The following is a 19275-nucleotide window of genomic DNA, read 5'->3' as shown; positions in this document are numbered from 1 at the left end:
TCTTACGCAGGGCAATGATCCAGGTCCAGACAAGATTCTCCGTTGTACATTTATTATGATCCAATATCATTGACAATGAACAGGTTTCCTATGGTTTGTTCCTTAAACCTTTCCTATGGCTTTCCTTTCCTGTGGCTCGAAACACCCTGGTAAAAAAACCGTTTGCCTACTAGTGCTCTGGCTTCCACTTCCACCTGTCTCCAATATATACAATTACACCAGGTGCTCTAATCACCCAGTGCCCAAAACATGCCTTCAAAATAAAAGCATAGAAACGACTTTAACTTATGAGACTAACTAAGAATACATTTACAATAAACACTATAAAACAGCAAGAAAATAAATGTTAAACTAGTAAATAATATAAAGAGATATATAGCTCCAACACAAATAAATGTATTGGAATGCCAATGTGCAAAACAGCAGCATCCAAAAGTCTCTAATCCTTGGATATTACATGTCACTGCATGCATGCATGCATGCATGCTCGAGACAGCTGTAGGCCGGAGATCATCATATGATTATGTCTTGTATTCACTTAACAACAACAAAACACACACAAAACCGGCTCGTTCGCGGGCGCGAGCCGGCCTCCGTCGTTCACTCGTTCGCGACTGACACATCACATCCATCCACGGTGATGATAACATCAGGATTCCATGATGTTTTTTTTTAACAAGTCTGTGTTTTTCTTAAACGAGTATCCAAACAAACTAGGATCCATTTCAACATCAACTACAAGGAAAAAAGTAATAGTTTAGCCCAGCGCTGGGTTAGCCTACATTTAAAAAAAGAAAAAACCGCGTTTTGGTTCTACCTTTTGACCGTAGCTACGGAAAGTGAAAAGGGACAAATGTATGTAGCCAGCTGAAGCATAGCTTAGCGAACAATATTTCGCCGAACATGGCAGCACACCTGAAGAAGCGAGTTTATGAGGAGTTTTCCCATGTCGTACAGGTGAGCACAACAACCCCCCCCCCCCCCCCCCCTCTGTAGTCTCTTATCCCAGAGACAGCTTCCTGAGAGCCAGTTAGCCTGTTAGCTAATGCTAAATGCTAACAGCCGCTAACACAACAACGCAGGTCATCTGTGTAATGTTTGTACAAAATAAATATTATTTATACACGAATTATACATGGTTGTTTGATGAGACAGTTAGTCGGGTAACGTTGGTATAACTATATCAACCTGTACTCTACTGAGTTACGATAGCAGCTGTTAGCAAAAATGTTTTTAAGCATCACAAGTAAGAGTAGTGATGCAGTAAAAATATTCGCTATTCTATAAATTATGGCTTACAATTAATGATAGTCCTGCATTAATCTACATGTTGTATTTAACTGGTGTATATGTTAATGGTTGGACTATTTCATAATCAGTACATTCGGAGATGCACGTTTTTAAATAGACAGTAAGGGTATGAACGATTCTAATCTGCAAGGTAACTAAAGTGTCAGATAAACATGATGTTATAAACAGTACAACACACCCCTCTGAGATGTACCGGAAAAGAAGAACAAAATTGCATAAAATGGAATTATTTTACTACCTCGAGTTTGTTCTAAAATACAGAAGTAGAGTATTCACCAGTTTCACTCTTTGCACTTACTGCTTTTAGGTTATTCAGCTTCTATGTATCACTGAAGTATTATATCGTTTTTCAGCTTGATACTTTACAGTTTATTTGGCATGATAATGTTAAGATAGCAACAGTTTAATGCTGAAGAAATATTTTCTTTGGTTGGAATGGTTTCAGTGGTTTCAGTTTTGACTTTAAAGAGCTCCCTGTGATTTGAACCTGTGAATGTGTTGTCATCATCCTCTCTACAATCAATAAAGAATAAAGCCACAATTCAGTGTGGGTTGCACTCAATACAGTCTACGAAAATAAATAAAGTCACTGTTGGGGATCAAACCTCCATGTTTGTTAAATGTTCACATATATGACGGAATAATTCTGAACAATTAGATCAGCTTGAAGGTTTTGTCTGAAAAAGAAAGAGATCCCACACCATGAGGTAAAACAATATCCCCATGCTTTTGTAGACATTAGGGTTAGATATATTTGTGTTGTTTGATGTTAACAGATTCCCCATGAAGAGGCGCCGGCGAAGAAGCTGCGTCTGTCCAAACCCAGTAAGTCTGCAGCGCTGCACATCGACCTGTGTAAGGCCACCAACTCCACCGACGCCCTGCAGTCCCTGCTGCAGTTTGCACGCAAGCCTGTGGAGGTTGAGAGCGTGGAGGGTGTGGTCCGGATCCTGTTGGAGCACTACTACAAGGTAAAGAACTGGGCTGATAACCAGGGGCATGTTTGAATAATGCATTACTTTATGGAGAGCTTTGTAAATAAAATCTCTGCAAATGGGTAATAAAGTAGCACAGTTAACAAGTTCTGACTGTTAAATTCTCAATAAGTCTAAGCTAAGTTGTATAAAGAAAACACCTGATGCTGCTGATATCTTAGTTACTTGTGTCACTTCTTTTTTATTTAATTGCTGCTTTTTTTAGCCATGGTTGTGTACTTATTTGTCTTCATTTAGATCGTATTGCTAATGTCTGGTTTTCTTCTCTGTATATAATAAGTTAAATATTTCTTTCTTTATTGGATGTCGTTTTTTTATATGCTAAATTTCCCCGCTGCGGGACTAATAAAGGAATTCTGATTCTGATGTCCCTCCCCAGGAGGCGGACAACTCTGTGAGGCTGAAGATCGCCTCTCTGCTGGGTCTGCTGTCCAAAACACAGGGCTTCAGCCCTGACTGCATCGTGGACGATGCCATTAACACACTCAACAATGAGAGTAAGATATTTATACACTCTGTCCGAACCTTGGATTTGGTACATAATTACACAAATGCAATTCTTCCCTTCAACAAGCCATATTTACACATTATTAAAATGTGTATTTTGGAAAGAGTTGCTTGAAATATATTCTCTGATTTTCCTCTTTTTCGCCCATCACTGAATAAACAGTATTTGTTAAGAAAAGGCGATATTGTTTCTATACACTGGACAGGGCTTTGTGTTTTCACAGAATAATCTCATATTTTTGAGAACAGCTCTAATATTTTCCCCTTTAAAATGTGTAATTAACGATGATAATACAACTTTAAAAAAAGAATAAATGAGTTACGTTTTTAATGACTTCTCTTAGAATAAGAAACTCAATATGCGGAATAGCATCTTTTAACATCTAAAATAACTTACATTTGATTAGGAATCTTTGGCCTCCCCATTGAAAAACATAACTGTGAGTAGTTAATAAGGTGCGTGTGTGCTCCATCTGTTTCTCTGTGTGCAGAGTCCCATCAGGTCCTCGCCCAGCTGCTGGACACTCTGCTGCTCATTGGAACACAGCTGCCTGAGAGTCCTGCAGTCAGACAGAGGCTCATAGAGATGGCTTGCAAGGTGACACCCACACACACACACACACACAGACACACACACACAGACACATACACACACACACACACACACACACACACACACACACACACACACACACACACACACACACACACACATACACACAGAGTTTACTACAGTACTTACAATGAAGTCTTCCTTACCGACTCAACAGGACCTTCTGGAGAAGGCAGCAAAACTCTTTATGTTTTTTTTCTCTGTCCTCCTCTCAGCACCTGTCTGATACGTATTTCGGGGTCAGGAACAAGTGTCTAAAGCTCCTTGGATGTCTCGGCATGATGGACACTTCACTGACCAAAGACAGCGAGGGACAGGGCACATCATCAGGTTTGTGCTGTCGCTCAGTATATCTAGACGACTTGGCTGTCACTGTTGGACGTTATAAAGTGATGTCGTGTTTTACTTATCAAACTTATCATAGGCAGTGTAGGTAGTCTACATAACTGCAGGCAGCAAGGTCTACTTTTGGAAAAGTGGACACAAGTTAGCGCACAGAAGCAAAGTGATGTGCTGCTGTGGAGGGGGGCAGCCGCACAGTGTAGGATATCCACCTAAAACAAAGCCCAATGTATCAATACCAATGTCCCGGCCCGCATTAATAATATGCTGGCCCACCTATCTGCATGCACTCTGCCTGTTCAGTGCACGTGACAGGAGTCTTTCACAAGCTGCTAACTTATCAGTTATAAGCACTAATGTTTGGAGCTGGTGCAGCTAGCTACTTTAATTGGAATTGGGTTTGCAATATTAGGCTGTTTTTTTTCAGTTGGATAATTTTCAAAATCAAGTTTACTCTTGGTGGCTTTTGCAAAGTTTATCTCCCTAAACTTTAACTGTTTTTGAAACAGTGCCTCCAATTTACCATGGTGTTAAATTCACATTTGTCGGGCATGATTGTTCTGTGTGAGTTTTTGTGTGATGTGTTAGGATGTTCCTGCTGTGTGATTGTACATGTTTGCTCCAGGAGGAGCGAGGGACGTCCAGAGTATCATCAGTGATTACTTTGGAGACCAGGACCCCAGAGTCCGCACGGCAGCCCTCAAAGCTATGGTAGGACACTGCCAACACCAGAGCCTTAACACACACAATGCAAATAGAATCAGCAGTAACAAAGCACTGTGTGTTTGCTCTCCAGCTGCAGCTGCACGAGAGAGGAATAAAGATTCATGAGATCATTTATGACCAGGTAACAGCCCCACATGTACTCAAACCGGCAAGAATAACGAAAAGAACACCTTCCTCACGTGTGTGTGTGTGTGTGTGTGTGTGTGTGTGTGTGTGTGTGTGTGTGTGTGTGTGTGTGTGTGTGTGTGTGTGTGTGTGTGTGTGTGTGTGTGTGTGTGTGTGTGTGTGTGTGTGTGTGTGTGTGTGTGTGTGTGTGTGTGTGTGTGTGTGTGTGTGTGTGTGTGTGTGTGTGTGTGTGTGTGTGTGTAGGCTTGCAGGTTGCTGTCAGATGATTATGAGCAGGTGCGCTCTGCAGCGGTGCAGATAGTTTGGGTGCTCAGCCAACTGTTCCCAGAAAGGTGAGAAGATGCTGATACTCATCCTTTAAGAAAAAAAATGGCATGAATGAGATTCAACAAACCATTTAGATTTTGCTCCCTTCTTAAGTCACATGCAGGTTCACTACAATACACTGCCCCCCCCCCCCCACAGAGATATTCAGGAAGAGGGTGATACACGTATAAAGGTGTACAAATGTTCTAGTAGAAATTTGAAATAATTGTATGAACCTATTGTAAGTCGCTTTGGATAAAAGCGTCAGCTAAATGTAATGTAATGTAACCTGAATATTAGCATAGCATGTGCCCCTTTAATCAGAAGTCAGAAACTCAGAGCGTCTATTGAAAGATAAATCAATTGTGTGACATTCTTCATATTCCATTACCTGACATTTCCCATGATGCCACTGTTTTGTTATGGTGATGGCTGGTATTTTGATTTAGTTAGCTAGCTACTTGAACCCTGAAGGGTAGCGAAAATAAGTGTCTTTACTTTTTTAATTTGCTATACCCGTTATAGTGGCCTTGCCTGACTTCTAGTTCACCGTTTGTTTTCTTCCCAATCAGCATTGTTCCTATCCCTTCATCCAATGAGGAGATCCGACTTGTTGATGATGCGTTTGGAAAGATCAGTCACATGGTCAGCGACGGCTCCTGGATGGTCCGGGTGCAGGCCGCCAAAACACTGGTGAGAGGGATCAGAGAGTCTTCACAGCTGTTTCCACCTCCAGAACATCTAGCCCACAGCTGCTGAGAGAGAAATGGACACAAAAAATGACTGATTTTACGTTCTAGCATGTCTGGCTCATTTTAAAGCAGTTTGTCAAGAGGGTCCAATTAAGAGTTGCACTTTATTATAGTGAAGTCATATCAGAACCGCCCCTTAACATAAAGGTCATTATAGACAGACATTCATAACGTTTTCCTAACACTTCAAGTGAATCACAGCTACCGCAGCACAACATTAAGTACACGGTCACATTTTAAAACTTAGGGTTATAAAATGGGTTGCAAGTGGCCCTCAAAATATTAAAATGTTTAAAAGAAATACAAATACATATTATCTAAGAATATGGAACTCTGAGGAACGCAATTTATTCTTGGACCTTATGTTGAAGACCCATGCTTTAACTTATGTAAGGTACCATATCTGTAAAGGGAAATGTCTTGTGTCTCAGGGCTCGATGCTGCAAGTTAGTCCTCACTTTCTGGAGCAGACTTTGGATAAGAAGCTGATGTCAGATCTAAGGGTGAGAATACAAAAAAAATCTACAATATATCTGCCTGTGAGTAGGATAAAGACTTCTAATATTGTTAATTAGCACACCTCCCCTCACTCTTCTTTCCTGTGTCCAGAGGAAGCGTACGGCCCATGAACGAGCCAAAGAGCTCTTTACTTCTGGAGAGTTCTCCTCTGGCAGGAAGTGGGCCGACGACGCCCCCAAGGAGAGACTGGACACAAACACTGTGAACCTGATCGCCTCGGGGGCCTGCGGGGCCTTCGTCCACGGCCTGGAAGACGAGATGTTTGGTACGTAAAACATGGCGCAGCATTTCTGTGTTTCTCAACAAAGAATATCAGAGCTGAAACAGAGCCTGAACAAAAGGTTTTCAGCCCGCTCCAACTCAGGATGCTACTCATGACCAATGCTGATATTTAATCATGATTACTTTGAATTATTGTCAAGTAAGTAACACAAGATGGAGTTATCTCAATCCGCTTAAGTTATTTTCTTTAAATCATTTAGAATTCCAACTCTAAATATGTTGTCATGTACCCCTGAAAGAGAGACTTTTGGTTAAGGTGTTTAAGGCATTTTATCACATGGTATGTTTGGCATGATTTAACAGTGTAACGTGTAAGAAAGTCAAATCATATCTTCTCCATCTTTCCTTTTTGCTATCCTTCCTCTCTTCTACTCAGGATTAGTTTTGTTCTCTTGTAGATGTTCATGTAAAGCCCTTTGCTTTTTCCACCGTGTTTTCTCCATCTTCATATTCCTTCAGAGGTGCGTATTGCGGCGGTGGAAGCGTTGAGTCAGCTGGCTCGCTCTTCTGCCAGCTTTGCAGAAAAGTGTCTGGACTTCCTGGTGGACATGTTCAACGACGAGATCGAGGAAGTGAGGCTGCAGTCCATCCACGTGCTGAGAGAGATCTCCACCCACATCACCCTCAGAGAGGACCAGCTGGACACTGTACTAGCTGTGTTGGAGGTAACACAACACACACACACACACACACACACACACACACACACACACACACACACACACACACACACACACACACACACACACACACACACACACACACACTGGTCAGACAATCCATCGCCCAGCCCTGAAATATGTTTTTCTCTTAATCAAGTATTTTGTGGGGAGTTATGAGCAACACTTGTTATGCATGCCTGATATAGTCACGTATTGATGAGGTCACTGTATGTGCAGGACTCGTCTCGTGACATCAGAGAGGCTCTGCATGAATTAATCTGTTACACCAACGTCTCCACCAAAGAGTGTGTTCAGCTGGCTCTGCTGGAGCTGCTCAAGAACCTCAACAAGTATCCCACTGACCGCAACTCTGTCTGGAAGTAAGTGTGTGTCTGTGTGTGTCTTCTGCAATCATTATGAGCAGTGATGGTTGTTAACGGTCTCTGAAAATAAAACATTATGGATGTTCATGTTCAGGATTATACCTAGGTGCATCCTGCGGGACCCTGGTGGCCTTAGGGGACAGGCCGAGGGTTTAGATAGATTTAGATTTATTATGTCATTGTATAATTTTAAAACTGTCCATTTACACTTCAGTTTACATTGAAGTTCATATATACAGGACTGTCTCAGAAAATTAGAATATTGTGATAAAGTTCTTTATTTTCTGTAATGCAATTTAAAAAAACAAAAATGTCATACATTCTGGATTCATTACAAATCAACTGAAATATTGCAAGCCTTTTATTATTTTAATATTGCTGATTATGGCATACAGCTTAAGAAAACTCAAAAATCCTATCTCAAAAAATTAGAATAGTTCCTCAGACCAAGTAAAAAAAAAAGATTTATAACAGCAAAACACAATCAAACATTTGAAAATGTCCATTAATGCACTCAGTACTTGGTTGGGAATCCTTTTGCACGGATTACTGCATCAATGCGGCGTGGCATGGAGGCAATCAGCCTGTGGCATTGCTGAGGTGTTATGGATGCCCAGGATGCTTCAATAGCGGCCTTTAGCTCATTAGCATTGTTGGGTCTGGTGTCTTTCAGCTTCTTCTTCACAATACCCCACATATTCTCTATGGGGTTCAGGTCAGGGGAATTTGCAGGCCAATCGAGGACAGTAATGCCATGGTCAGTACACCAGTTACTGGTGGTTTTGGCACTGTGGGCAGGTGCCAGATCATGCTGGAAAATGAATTCCTCATCTCCATAGAGCTTTTCAGCAGACGGAAGCATGTAGTGCTCTAAAATCTCTTGGTACACAGCTGCATTTACTCTGGGCTTGATGAAACACAGTGGACCAACACCAGCAGCTGACATGGCTCCCCAAACCATCGCTGACTGTGGGAACTTCACACTGGATTTCAAGCAACTTGGATTTTGCTCCTCTCCAGCCTTTCTCCAGACTCTGGCGCCTTGACTTCCAAATGAAATACAAAACTTGCTTTCGTCTGAAAAGAGGACTTTGGACCACTGTGCAACTGTCCAGTGCTTCTTTTCCTTAGCCCAAGTCAGACGCCTCTTCCGTTGTCTTGAGTTCAGAAGTGGCTTGACCATGGGAATACGGCTATTGTAGCCCATTTCCCGGACACGTCTGTGAACAGTGACTTTTGATACCTGGACTCCAGCTTCAGTCCACTGTCTTTGAAGCTCCCCCAAATTCTGGAAGCGACTCTTCTTCACAATGCTGTTAAGGCTGCGGTCATCTCTCTTGGTTGTGCAGCGTTTCCTGCCACATTTCCCCCTTCCAACAGACTTTTTGTGGATGTGCTTTGAAACTGCACTCTGTGAACAGCTTGCTCTTTGAGAAATTTCTTTTTGTGTCTTACCCTCCTGATGGAGGGTGTCAATGACGGTCCTCTGGACAGCAGTCAGATCAGCAGTCTTCCCCATACTTGTGATTTAGTTTACTGAACCAAGCTGAGTGTTTTTCAAGGCTCAGGAAACCCTTGCAGGTGTTTCGAGTTAATTAGACGATTCAAGTGATTCGTTGAACACCCTACTAGTATACTTTTTCATGATATTCTAATATTTAGAGATAGGATATTTGAGTTTTCTTAAGCTGTATGCCATAATCAGCAATATTAAAATAATAAAAGGCTTGCAATATTTCATTTGATTTGTAATGAATCCAGAATGTATGACATTTTAGTTTTTTTAATTGCATTACAGAAAATAAAGAACTTTATCACAATATTCTAATTTTCTGAGACAGTCCTGTATATCCTTTGTTTAACCAGGTAAAAGTCTCATTGAGATTAAAATCTCTTTCTTAAGAGCGACCTATCTAAGAGGGCAGCATGAAGCCATGTAAACTTTGTTTTTCACACATATATGTGCAAATATAAGAGGGAACCAGCCCAAGAAAAGATTTCTATATAAAACCCAACCAATGGGAAAGTCTGTGTGCAGACGAAGATGGCCAATTAGCAGCAGCATGCAAAGTGCAGTGGTGTACACGATATCCACATCCAGTAACAAAACGTAATACACGGTGGTTCACAGTATCCAGACACCGGTCAGAGGCACTCATGTAAAGCAGACAGCTCAGACATATTATACAAATTATTATTGTAAAAAAGAAACGACAATAAACATTGATGTCAACATTATAAAACCCTGGTAAATATTCCCGTTTGCTGCAGATTGGTGACACGAATGTTTAGGGCTGCATTTTCTGGCAGAGAAGTAACTGTACACAAAGCAAAAATAAATGTTAATAAGGGTTGACCATTAGCACCCAAATACCGCTACCACGGCACTTATGTAACGTTATGAAACAATGTCATACATTCAAACGTCTTGGGAACAGTTGGTTTAAGATTTTCATCACAAATGGTACTTAAGAGAGAGGCTATGATTGTTACTTATTTTTTTTTCTTATAGAAAATGTTAATTTATGAACTGATGACTGAGACTGACTATTCTTCTTTTCTTTTCTTTTTTTCCCCTCAGGTGTCTGAAGTTCCTGGGTTCCCGCCACCCAACGCTGGTGTTGCCGCTGGTCCCTGAACTGCTCAGCACACATCCGTACTTTGACACCCCCGAGCCAGACATGGATGACCCGGCCTGTATCCTTCACACACCTGAAGCTCTCCCAGCATGAGGACGAGAACGTGTCATCGACACTCTGCTGCCGACACTCAACTCTCAGAGAAATGTATCAGTACTATAATAAGAAACACATGGACAAAACTAAGAGTGTCAGCGAGTTATTACATTAACTGTCTCCTGCTGTGTTTTATCAACAGAATAGAACAAGATAAACTGTGATCAAACACACATGGGACTTTACCAAGACTTCCATTTAAATATGCAGAAAAAAAACAAACCTTGACATGAGTTGTGTGGCATTAACACAACACACTTTTCCTCAAACTGCTGACATTTGTTCTTTCGAACAGCAAGCTGACCTGTGAGCTGTTTTCTTTCCTAACTCTAGCTGTTCTCAGACATCGCTGTGCTGGTGTTGGTTTTCAACGCGGCCAAGTCGTGTCCCACCATGCCCGCGCTGTTCTCCGACCACACCTTCAGACACTACGCCTACCTGAGGGACAGTTTGTCTCACCTAGTACCCCCCCTGCGGGTGAGAACTGAAACAAATGGTATTACTATTGTCCAGGTCAACAAGAAAATACACACTCACGTCTCTCCTGTAACTGTCTTTCAGTTGCCAGGCAACGGCCTGGACTTGGTGGACTCGCGCTGTGGTTCAGGTTCTGTGGAGTCAGCTCAGCTCTTCCTTCAACAGAGTCTGAACAGGGTCAGCACCATCCAGAACCTGGAAGCCCCCGGAGCCCAGGACCTGCTCAACTTTACCATAAGGTACACACACACACACACACACACACACACACACACACACACACACACACACACACACACACACACACACACACACACACACACACACACACACACACACACACACACACACACACACACACACACACACACACACACACACACACCCACACATGGTCCGGTAGTGGCTCAGTCAGTAGGTGCTTGGACTGTGAGTCGTAGGGTCGCCGGTTCAAGTCCCCAAAAAGACCTAAATATGGAGTGTGGACTGGTATTTGGAGAGGTCCCAAGTGGTGCCCTTGAGCAAGGCCCCGGACACTCCCCATTGCTCCCCATCATTTTCACTTTGTAACATTTCCTTATGGAGCAGCTACAGAGCTATCTCACGTTTTATGTTGTCCTTCCAAGACATTCTCAATAATCAAGTCCTGTGTTTAATGCTATTTCCCCTTGTTGTTTAAATTGTAAATTGTACTAAATGTGATTGATATTTAATTCCATGTATGTATTCTGCCCACCACAAGAAAAAAAAACAGCCCTTTAAACAAAGTTTGGCATTTGTTTTGTCCCATGTAAGATGTGTTTATTTAGAAAAATGCTAAATGTTTGGTGAATTTGTGTTGTGTATGTCAGGGACCTGCAGCGGCTGGGGGAGCTGCAGACGGAGCTCGTTGGAGCGGCCGACTTCTGCGCCACATACCTACGCTGCCAGCTGCTGCTCATGAAGGTGTGTGTGGTTATGTCTATTACACTATAATTCCATTTGTGAAGACTGATGCTACTTTAAATTGGGGGGTCATAACATCAATTTAATGCAACATTATGAGCCAACAGCTTTGACAAAGAAATACACAGCTCATATTACCAACCAGTCCATCTGCCATTGTGTCCATGCTGTCTACTCTCTGCGAGCATTCTCCCGGCTCTGAACCGTTTGGTGATGTTGCCGTGGGAAACAGGATGCTGCTTTCAGGACCTTGATGTCTGTGCTTTATGTGACCAGGCTCTGCAGGAGAAGCTGTGGAACATGGCTGTCCCTCTCTGCCTCAAACAGAACGTCACAGCCACCGCTGCAGCTCAACAGGTCAACACACACACACACGCACGCACGCACGCACGCACGCACGCGCGCGCACACACACACACACACACACACACACACACACACACACACACACACACACACACAGACACAGACACAGACACACACACACATTACATTACATTTAGCTGACGCTTTTATCCAAAGCGACTTACAATAAGTGCGTTCGACCAACAAAATAGAAACTTGAAGAAAACAGAATCATATAAGTACATCAGGTTTCATAGAGCCAAACATTTCAAGTGCTACTCAACTGGCTTTAGATAAGCCAGTCCTTTATTAGTATATAAGTGTTAATAGTTCTATCGCTCGAAGTGGAGTCGAAAGAGATGAGTTTTCAGTCTGCGCCGGAAGATGTGTAAGCTTTCTGCTGTCCTGATGTCCATGGGGAGCTCATTCCACCATTTTGGAGCCAGGATAGCAAACCCACGTGTTTTTGCTCATGGGAACTTGGGTCCCCCTCGCAGTGCGGGTGTACGGTTTAACCATGTCCTGGATGTAGGAAGGGCCGGATCCATTCGCAGCATGGTACGCAAGTACCAGTGTCTTGAAGTGGATTCTAGCAGTTACTGGAAGCCAGTGAAGGGAGCGGAGGAGCGGCGTGGTGTGGGAGAATTTAGGAAGGTTGAAGACCAGACGAGCCGCTGCATTCTGGATGAGCTGCAGAGGTCGGATGGCACATGCAGGTAGACCAGCCAGGAGGGAGTTGCAGTAGTCTAGGCGTGAGATGACGAGAGCCTGGACCAGAACCCGCGGCGCTTTCTGGGTCAGCTTGGGATGTATCCTGATGTTGTAAAGAGTGTATCTGCAGCAGCGGGTTGTAGCAGCTATATTTGCAGTGAAGGACAGTTTGTTATCTAGGGTCACACCTAGATTCCTTGCAGTCTGAGTCGGGGAAACAATAGAGGTGCCGATGTTGATTGTTAGGTCAAGAGTGGGACACAATTTTCCCGGAAGGAAAAGCGGTTCAGTCTTGTCAAGGTTGAGCTTGAGGTGGTGAGCAGACATCCACTGAGAGATGTCTGCTAGGCAAGCAGAGATGCGTGCGACGACCTGGGTCTCTGAGCGGGGAAAGGACAGAATTAATTGGGTGTCGTCAGCGTAGCCGTGGTATGAAAAACCATGCGGGCTAATGACTAATCCGAGCGAGTTTGTGTACAAGGAGAAGAGTTAATTGACAAGGGTCGGACTTGGACCCTCTCCAAGTTACCCTGTAGGTGCGGTCTTTGAGGTATGAGTTGAGGAGGGAAAGTTCTTGGAAAGTTCTTGGAGAGTGCGAAGGAGGATCTGATGATTCACCGTGTTGAATGCAGCAGACAGGTCCAGAAGGATGATGACAGAGGAGAGGGAGGCTGCTTTAGCCGTGTGCAGTTCCTCAGTGACAGCAAGGAGGGCAGTTTCTGTGGAGTGACCTGCCTTGAAACCAGACTGGTGCGGATCCAGAAGGTAGTTCTGATGGAGATAACGTGCGTGCGTGCGTACAGTGTGACAGTGTCACAATGGTTTTCCAATTACATTAAACCCTAAGTTATAAAGTTATGAGTTTAACCCTTAATACAGTTACACCTACTCAATAAAGCTCTTAGTATTCTACAAATGTTTAAATCAAAGTTTAACCTTAGCAGTCAGTTAGTTCAGTTTTAAGGTTTCAGTCAAATTACTTGTCCCAAGTTTCTGCCTGACAGATACTGTAGCGGTTTTGAGATTTAAAATCACAATTTCAGTCAGATCAACTACAGAGCATTTATACAGAGTACACACACTGAAACAGAGAAGTCTAAAAACAGAATGTTACTCACACCTTTCTAGAAGTCACCAGTTGTTATTCTGTCAAAATCAAGTTTCACACTCACACTCGCACTCACACTCGCACACACACTCACGCTCACGCTCACACACACACACACTCACTCACTCACTCACTCACTCACTCACTCACTCACTCACTCACTCACTCACTCACTCACTCACTCACTCACTCACTCACTCACATCACCTGAGATGCTTGAGTGTTTGAATGTGTGTTTGTGTTTCAGATCTTAGAGGAAACCTACAAGCTGGAGTTCCTGTACAGCGGTCTGGAGAGCAGGCAGGTGGCCACCATCCATCATGTCCGCCTGCAGGCCAAAGCTCTGCAGCTCATCCTCACTGCTCGCTCCAGGCAGGGGTCAGTACACACACACACACACACACGCACACACACACTCATCACATCAATGTAATACTTAATGTGGACCACATGCATATTCATATCAATCTTATTTGATCATTTCTCTTCAGGTTGGATCCTCTCATCAGCAGCTGTGAGAAGTTTCTGCAGGACATTGAGTCATTTCAGAGGTAAGATCTTCATATATCTGGGTTTGTCTTTCAAACTCTTAACTAGGACATTTGAGATTTGAATTTAAACAGTCCCGGTATTATCTTATATCCCAGTAAATATACACAGTAAAATAGGAAAGAAAAGCCAAAGATCCAATAAAACACGTCAAGTTATAGCACAACTAAAGTGCAAGATAGGAATGAACATTTTCAAATATCACACAGACAGAAGCGTTCATTCAAAAGAAGTAATGAGTTGGAGAAGGAGATGTCGGTGAGTCTGTGTGAATTACCTGAAAACGAGTCTCTTGAAAGGACAGCTCCGTCTTCTGTCTTCACTGTCGGTCCTTTGCCTTACTTTTGTGTCTGAGAAATGTGATTTCTTCCTCAGTCCTCTCTTTCAATCTGCCTCTCGAGGAATGATCTGACATATTAGTTGAAACCTGAATGGGCTAAGATAACTGTCTTACTTAAGAGAGAAACTACAATATTAATTAGTTGAATTTACTGAAAATAGATTTGGACTAGATGGGCTTCTCTACTACCGCTTTATGTTTTACAGGGTGTCCGCGGGGTCTTAAAAAGTATTAAAAGTTGATAAATCAATTTAGCGAAAATTAAGGCTTTTAAAAAGTATTAAAAAGTATTAAATGGCATTTTCCAAGGTATTAAGAAGTCCCACAGCAACGACAACATGAAACACCCTTTAATTTACTGAAACGACATGTCGGGAAACCCCACAAGGCGGCCCCATGCATAGCGCGCCGTAAAATGCTGCTTATTATTTTAAGTTTCGTTGCCTTGCTCCGCTCTGTGTGTGTGTGTGTGGGGGGGGGGGGGGGGGGAATAAACGACTACGGTAACGGGTCCCAAGGTGGGAAGACCGGCATACGCAACGCTCTGGGGGTCCAACGGCTCCGTGTGTGCCCTATATCTATATGATCATTTTCTGATAACGATGAAAGAGCCCGCCTCCCTCTCCCCACGTCTCCTGCTGCTGCTGGGCTGTCAGAAGAGGGGGAGGAAAAGAGAGGCAGTCACCGTTTATTAAATATTCTTATATTATTATACAGAGAACAGAGTCGTTATCAATTTGTTTTAAAGCTCAATAAATAACAAAGAAGACCTCTGACCGGCACTTTCCTAATTTTGTACGGAAGATTTAAACTTTAAGGGACATGTTGACCGGCGGAACATTTTTTTTACGGAAACTGCCGCACGGTCCCCTCGTTCCTTGGAAAAGGCGGAGAGGTGGGTGTTTTTCATCTGCTGGTGGACTACCTGAGAGATACAGCAGGAGAACACGCCGTCCACCGAGGAGAATAAACAGAAGGGCAACCATGGCAACCATGCTCCGGGTTCTTCTTCGCTGCTTTTGGTGTATTTCGGGCGGCAGCAGCGCCACTTACAGGCATGACATAGTACTACATCGTTTCCAGCATTTGCAGCGGTCTAGTGTGAACGGACACGTTAATGAATCGAATGCGTTTGAAAGGAAGCCTTTTTTGCGCTTGCGTATGCGTTTTACCGTGTGGGGCCGGGGTCTAAGCCAAACTATATACGGTCACAGAGATCTGCTATTTTAAAGTAAAGTCAACACATATAGACCCTAAATATAGTCTATATTCAGAACGAGAAAAGTCTTAACATATATATCCTTTTTTGTAAACATATGACAAATGTGTGAGGGTGATGACGTCAGAGCATCGTCCTATGTGCCAGGGCTTAGCCCCGGACAGCCCCAGCCCAATTTAACCCCTGGGTATTTGTGAGGGAGCTCCTATGGCATTACCCCGCTGAAGCTCACCAAAGTTTAACATATTTCATAGTTCAAAGTTTTGTCAATTGTTTTGTTTATTGGTCAAATACTGGTTTCTAATGTTTTCTGAGGAGTTTTACTGGAATGAAAGAGAACAGAGTACAGAAGCAACAAAGCAGCATACTGCATTAAACCTGACCTTCACAGAGAGGTTGAAGTTCATGTGGAAAGGAGGCTTCAGTAGTCTATCTGCACTCTGTTTAGTTTTGCTATCTTACAATCAATATAGTAAATGTGAGGTAAAGTGTGTTGCCAATGTAACCGGTTAGAACTCAAAGTTGCGATGAGGTCTTAAAATGTATGGAAAGGGTCTTAAAAAAGGTCTTAAAAGGTATTAAATTTGACTTCAGGATTCCTGCATATACCCTGTTTTATAAAGAGTTGAACTTGTTTTGTGGAAGAATTCACTACTCCTGACTGGATTTCACCGGCCAATATAGATTTGAATATGATCCTCCTTTGTCTCTTACTGTTTCTCCTGTGTTCTGTGTTGATCAGGCTGTTTCTGGCAGAGCTGCCCTACCTGCAGGACAGTTTTGTGGATCAGCTGTTGGAGCTGCTGCCCCGGCTGTCGTCCTGTAAGCCGGTGGAGCTGGTGAGGATCCTGCAGAGCACCCTGAGGCAGAGCGGCCTGCTGCAGCTCCCCCTGCCGGAGCAGGTACACTGAGCAGTCTGTCATGAAGTTTGATAAGCAAATAGCTTTTTCCTATTAATGAAATCCCCCCCCCGCTGGCCGACAGATCCACCGGGCGACAGCCACCATCATTGAGCCAACGGGAGAGTCTGACAACCCGCTGAAGTTCACCACCGGCCTGGTGGTGGCCCTGGACATCGATGCAACTCTGGAGCACGTCCAGGACCCCCAGAACACAGTGAAAGTGCAGGTCAGTTCATAGTTCTCACTTGAGTTTGTGGGCTTTTGTCATCTTCAAAAATCTGGTCTTCAGTGATCTTAACGAGCACTTTCTGGTACCTGCACCTTTAAATGTACAATATATTTAACCTTTCTCATATATCTGTATATATGAACATTCACCTGATCAGAGTTGAACACAATTCAATGTTGTTGTTACTCTTCGTACTGTTAATACATGTTTATTGCTCTATTTATCTTTATTTTATTCTTAATATCCCTGTGTGTATTCTCATGTGTACTCTGTGTTTCTCTTTATTCTGTTGCTGCTATAACACCTGCATTTCCTTTGGGGATCAATAAAGCTCCATCTTATCTTGCCTTTTATAGACTGTAACAAGCTGTTAGATATTGGAGGTGTCTAAGAAGTATTTAGCGATCAGGGGAAATGGCAGTGGGTCATTGCTTCTGAGTTTGTAACAGTGATTTAGAACCAATGGTGTACAGCTCTGTTGGTTAAAGGATCTGAAATTTAGAGCCGCCTGGGATTGGTGGTTCCTGGTCACATGACAGACGTATAACTGCTGGTTGGATGAACTGCTTGTGTCTGCAGGTTCTGTATCCAGACGGCCAGAGTCATGTGATCCATCCTAAACCTGGAGACTTCAGGAAGCCGGGCCCCGACAGACACAGACTGATCACTCAGGTGTACCTGTCCCACAGCGCCTGGACAGGTCAGACACACAGCTCAGCCTCCGTTCACCTGGCATTTAAAGAGTTTCTTACCTTCAATAGGTGTGTTAACATTAAGACTGCCTCATGAATCAGGCATATGTCTGCATCAAAGCACAGCCATTGATCCTACTCAAATGTTGCTTATAAATGTGCTGTCCTAAATGTTGTGTGAAGCCTCTAACTGCTGGATACTCTCTCCGCGCATTAGCAGAAATCAGAGGTGGAACATGTCTCTAGTATTGCATCTAAGTAAAAAATAAGTAAAAGTCCTATAAAATGTTACTCAAGTGGAGTAAAAGTAACAAAAAATGTAGATCTCAAAAGTGTACTTAAGTACAGTACTTGAGTAAATGTACTTAGTTACTTTCCAACCTGGCAGCAATGCTACTTTCACCTAGCTAAAAGCAAAACATATAAAGTAACTTTTGTTAAAAACAGTGATTCTCCAGAGTATAATGTTTGAAATTGCTATTCTTCATCAGCGTGTTCAGTGTGACGTCATCTTGTCCTCCTCTCCCTCAGAGCCGTCTCAGATCGAGGTGCGCCTCCTGCTGGCCTACAGCTCCTCCTCCACCTCTCTCTCCTCCTCCAGCTCCCTCTCCTCCTCTCCGGCCTCCAGGCTGGGATGGAGCGACAGCATCGACGGCTTCCCCCCCCCAGAGCTCGCCGTAGAGGGAACCATTCCGTTCAGCAAGCCCGTCAAAGTCCTCATCATGCCCAAACCAGCCCGGCGCTGACACGAGTAAACTGAGAACACACAGAACACACACACACACACACACACACACACACACACACACACGCACGCACACGCACACGCACACAAACAGAACACACACACACACACACACACACACACACACACACACACACACACACACACAGAGAGAACACACACAGAGAGAACACACACACACAGCTTCAACTCTTTTCAGACTTCGCGAGCAAGAGGCACCTGACAAGAGGATTCTAGCTGCTTCACTTACTAAATTCAAACCTGTTCCAGAACATCTTTTGGCTTCTTTTAGAATTTGTGCACTTTTAAAAAGAATTCCTGATGAAGTATGAGGAAGCACAAGAGTAGTAATGGTGTGTCATTTGTTTTGGAAATATTTTTGTACTTAACAATTGTTTCTGATAAAGACAAAGACCTGTGTTGGAGATGATTCATGTTTTGATTGAATGTTGTGTTGCATTTAGTCCTCTTTCACCACCAACACCGCCTTATGATCGGTCCTTTACATGACAGTTCAAAAAGTGCCCTTTATACTTATATGTAATATATTCAATACATTTAGCCTTTACGATAATATATATTACATCTTCAATTTGATCTAAAAGACTACATTGGACATTTATTTGTCTCAATCAGTCTGTTGTTAAGGTGTGTGTGTGTGTGTGTGTGTGTGTGTGTGTGTGTGTGTGTGTGTGTGTGTGTGTGTGTGTGTGTGTGTGTGTGTGTGTGTGTGTGTGTGTGTGTGTGTGTGTGT

General features: G+C 43.2%; 1 protein-coding gene across 1 annotated transcript; it reads left to right on the top strand.

Moving 5' to 3' along the window:
- The first annotated feature begins 607 nt into the window (after positions 1-607).
- ints4 (integrator complex subunit 4) lies at positions 608-18951 on the top strand. Its single transcript, XM_079677257.1, has 24 exons — positions 608-957; positions 2088-2282; positions 2686-2803; positions 3305-3411; positions 3642-3756; positions 4394-4479; positions 4565-4615; positions 4864-4952; positions 5499-5619; positions 6110-6181; positions 6288-6462; positions 6939-7144; positions 7379-7521; positions 10106-10221; positions 10603-10736; positions 10821-10975; positions 11588-11681; positions 11958-12038; positions 14093-14223; positions 14337-14396; positions 16696-16855; positions 16938-17081; positions 17664-17784; positions 18308-18951. The coding sequence occupies exons 1-24, from the start codon at positions 904-906 to the stop codon at positions 18520-18522; spliced, it is 2943 nt and encodes a 980-aa protein (XP_079533383.1). The 5' UTR covers positions 608-903; the 3' UTR covers positions 18523-18951.
- Positions 18952-19275: the final 324 nt, after the last annotated feature.

The sequence above is a fragment of the Notothenia rossii genome, assembly GCF_949606895.1.
Source record: "Notothenia rossii genome assembly, chromosome: 4".
NCBI lineage: Eukaryota > Metazoa > Chordata > Actinopteri > Perciformes > Nototheniidae > Notothenia > Notothenia rossii.
This window is presented reverse-complemented; position numbering and strand designations above follow the sequence as displayed.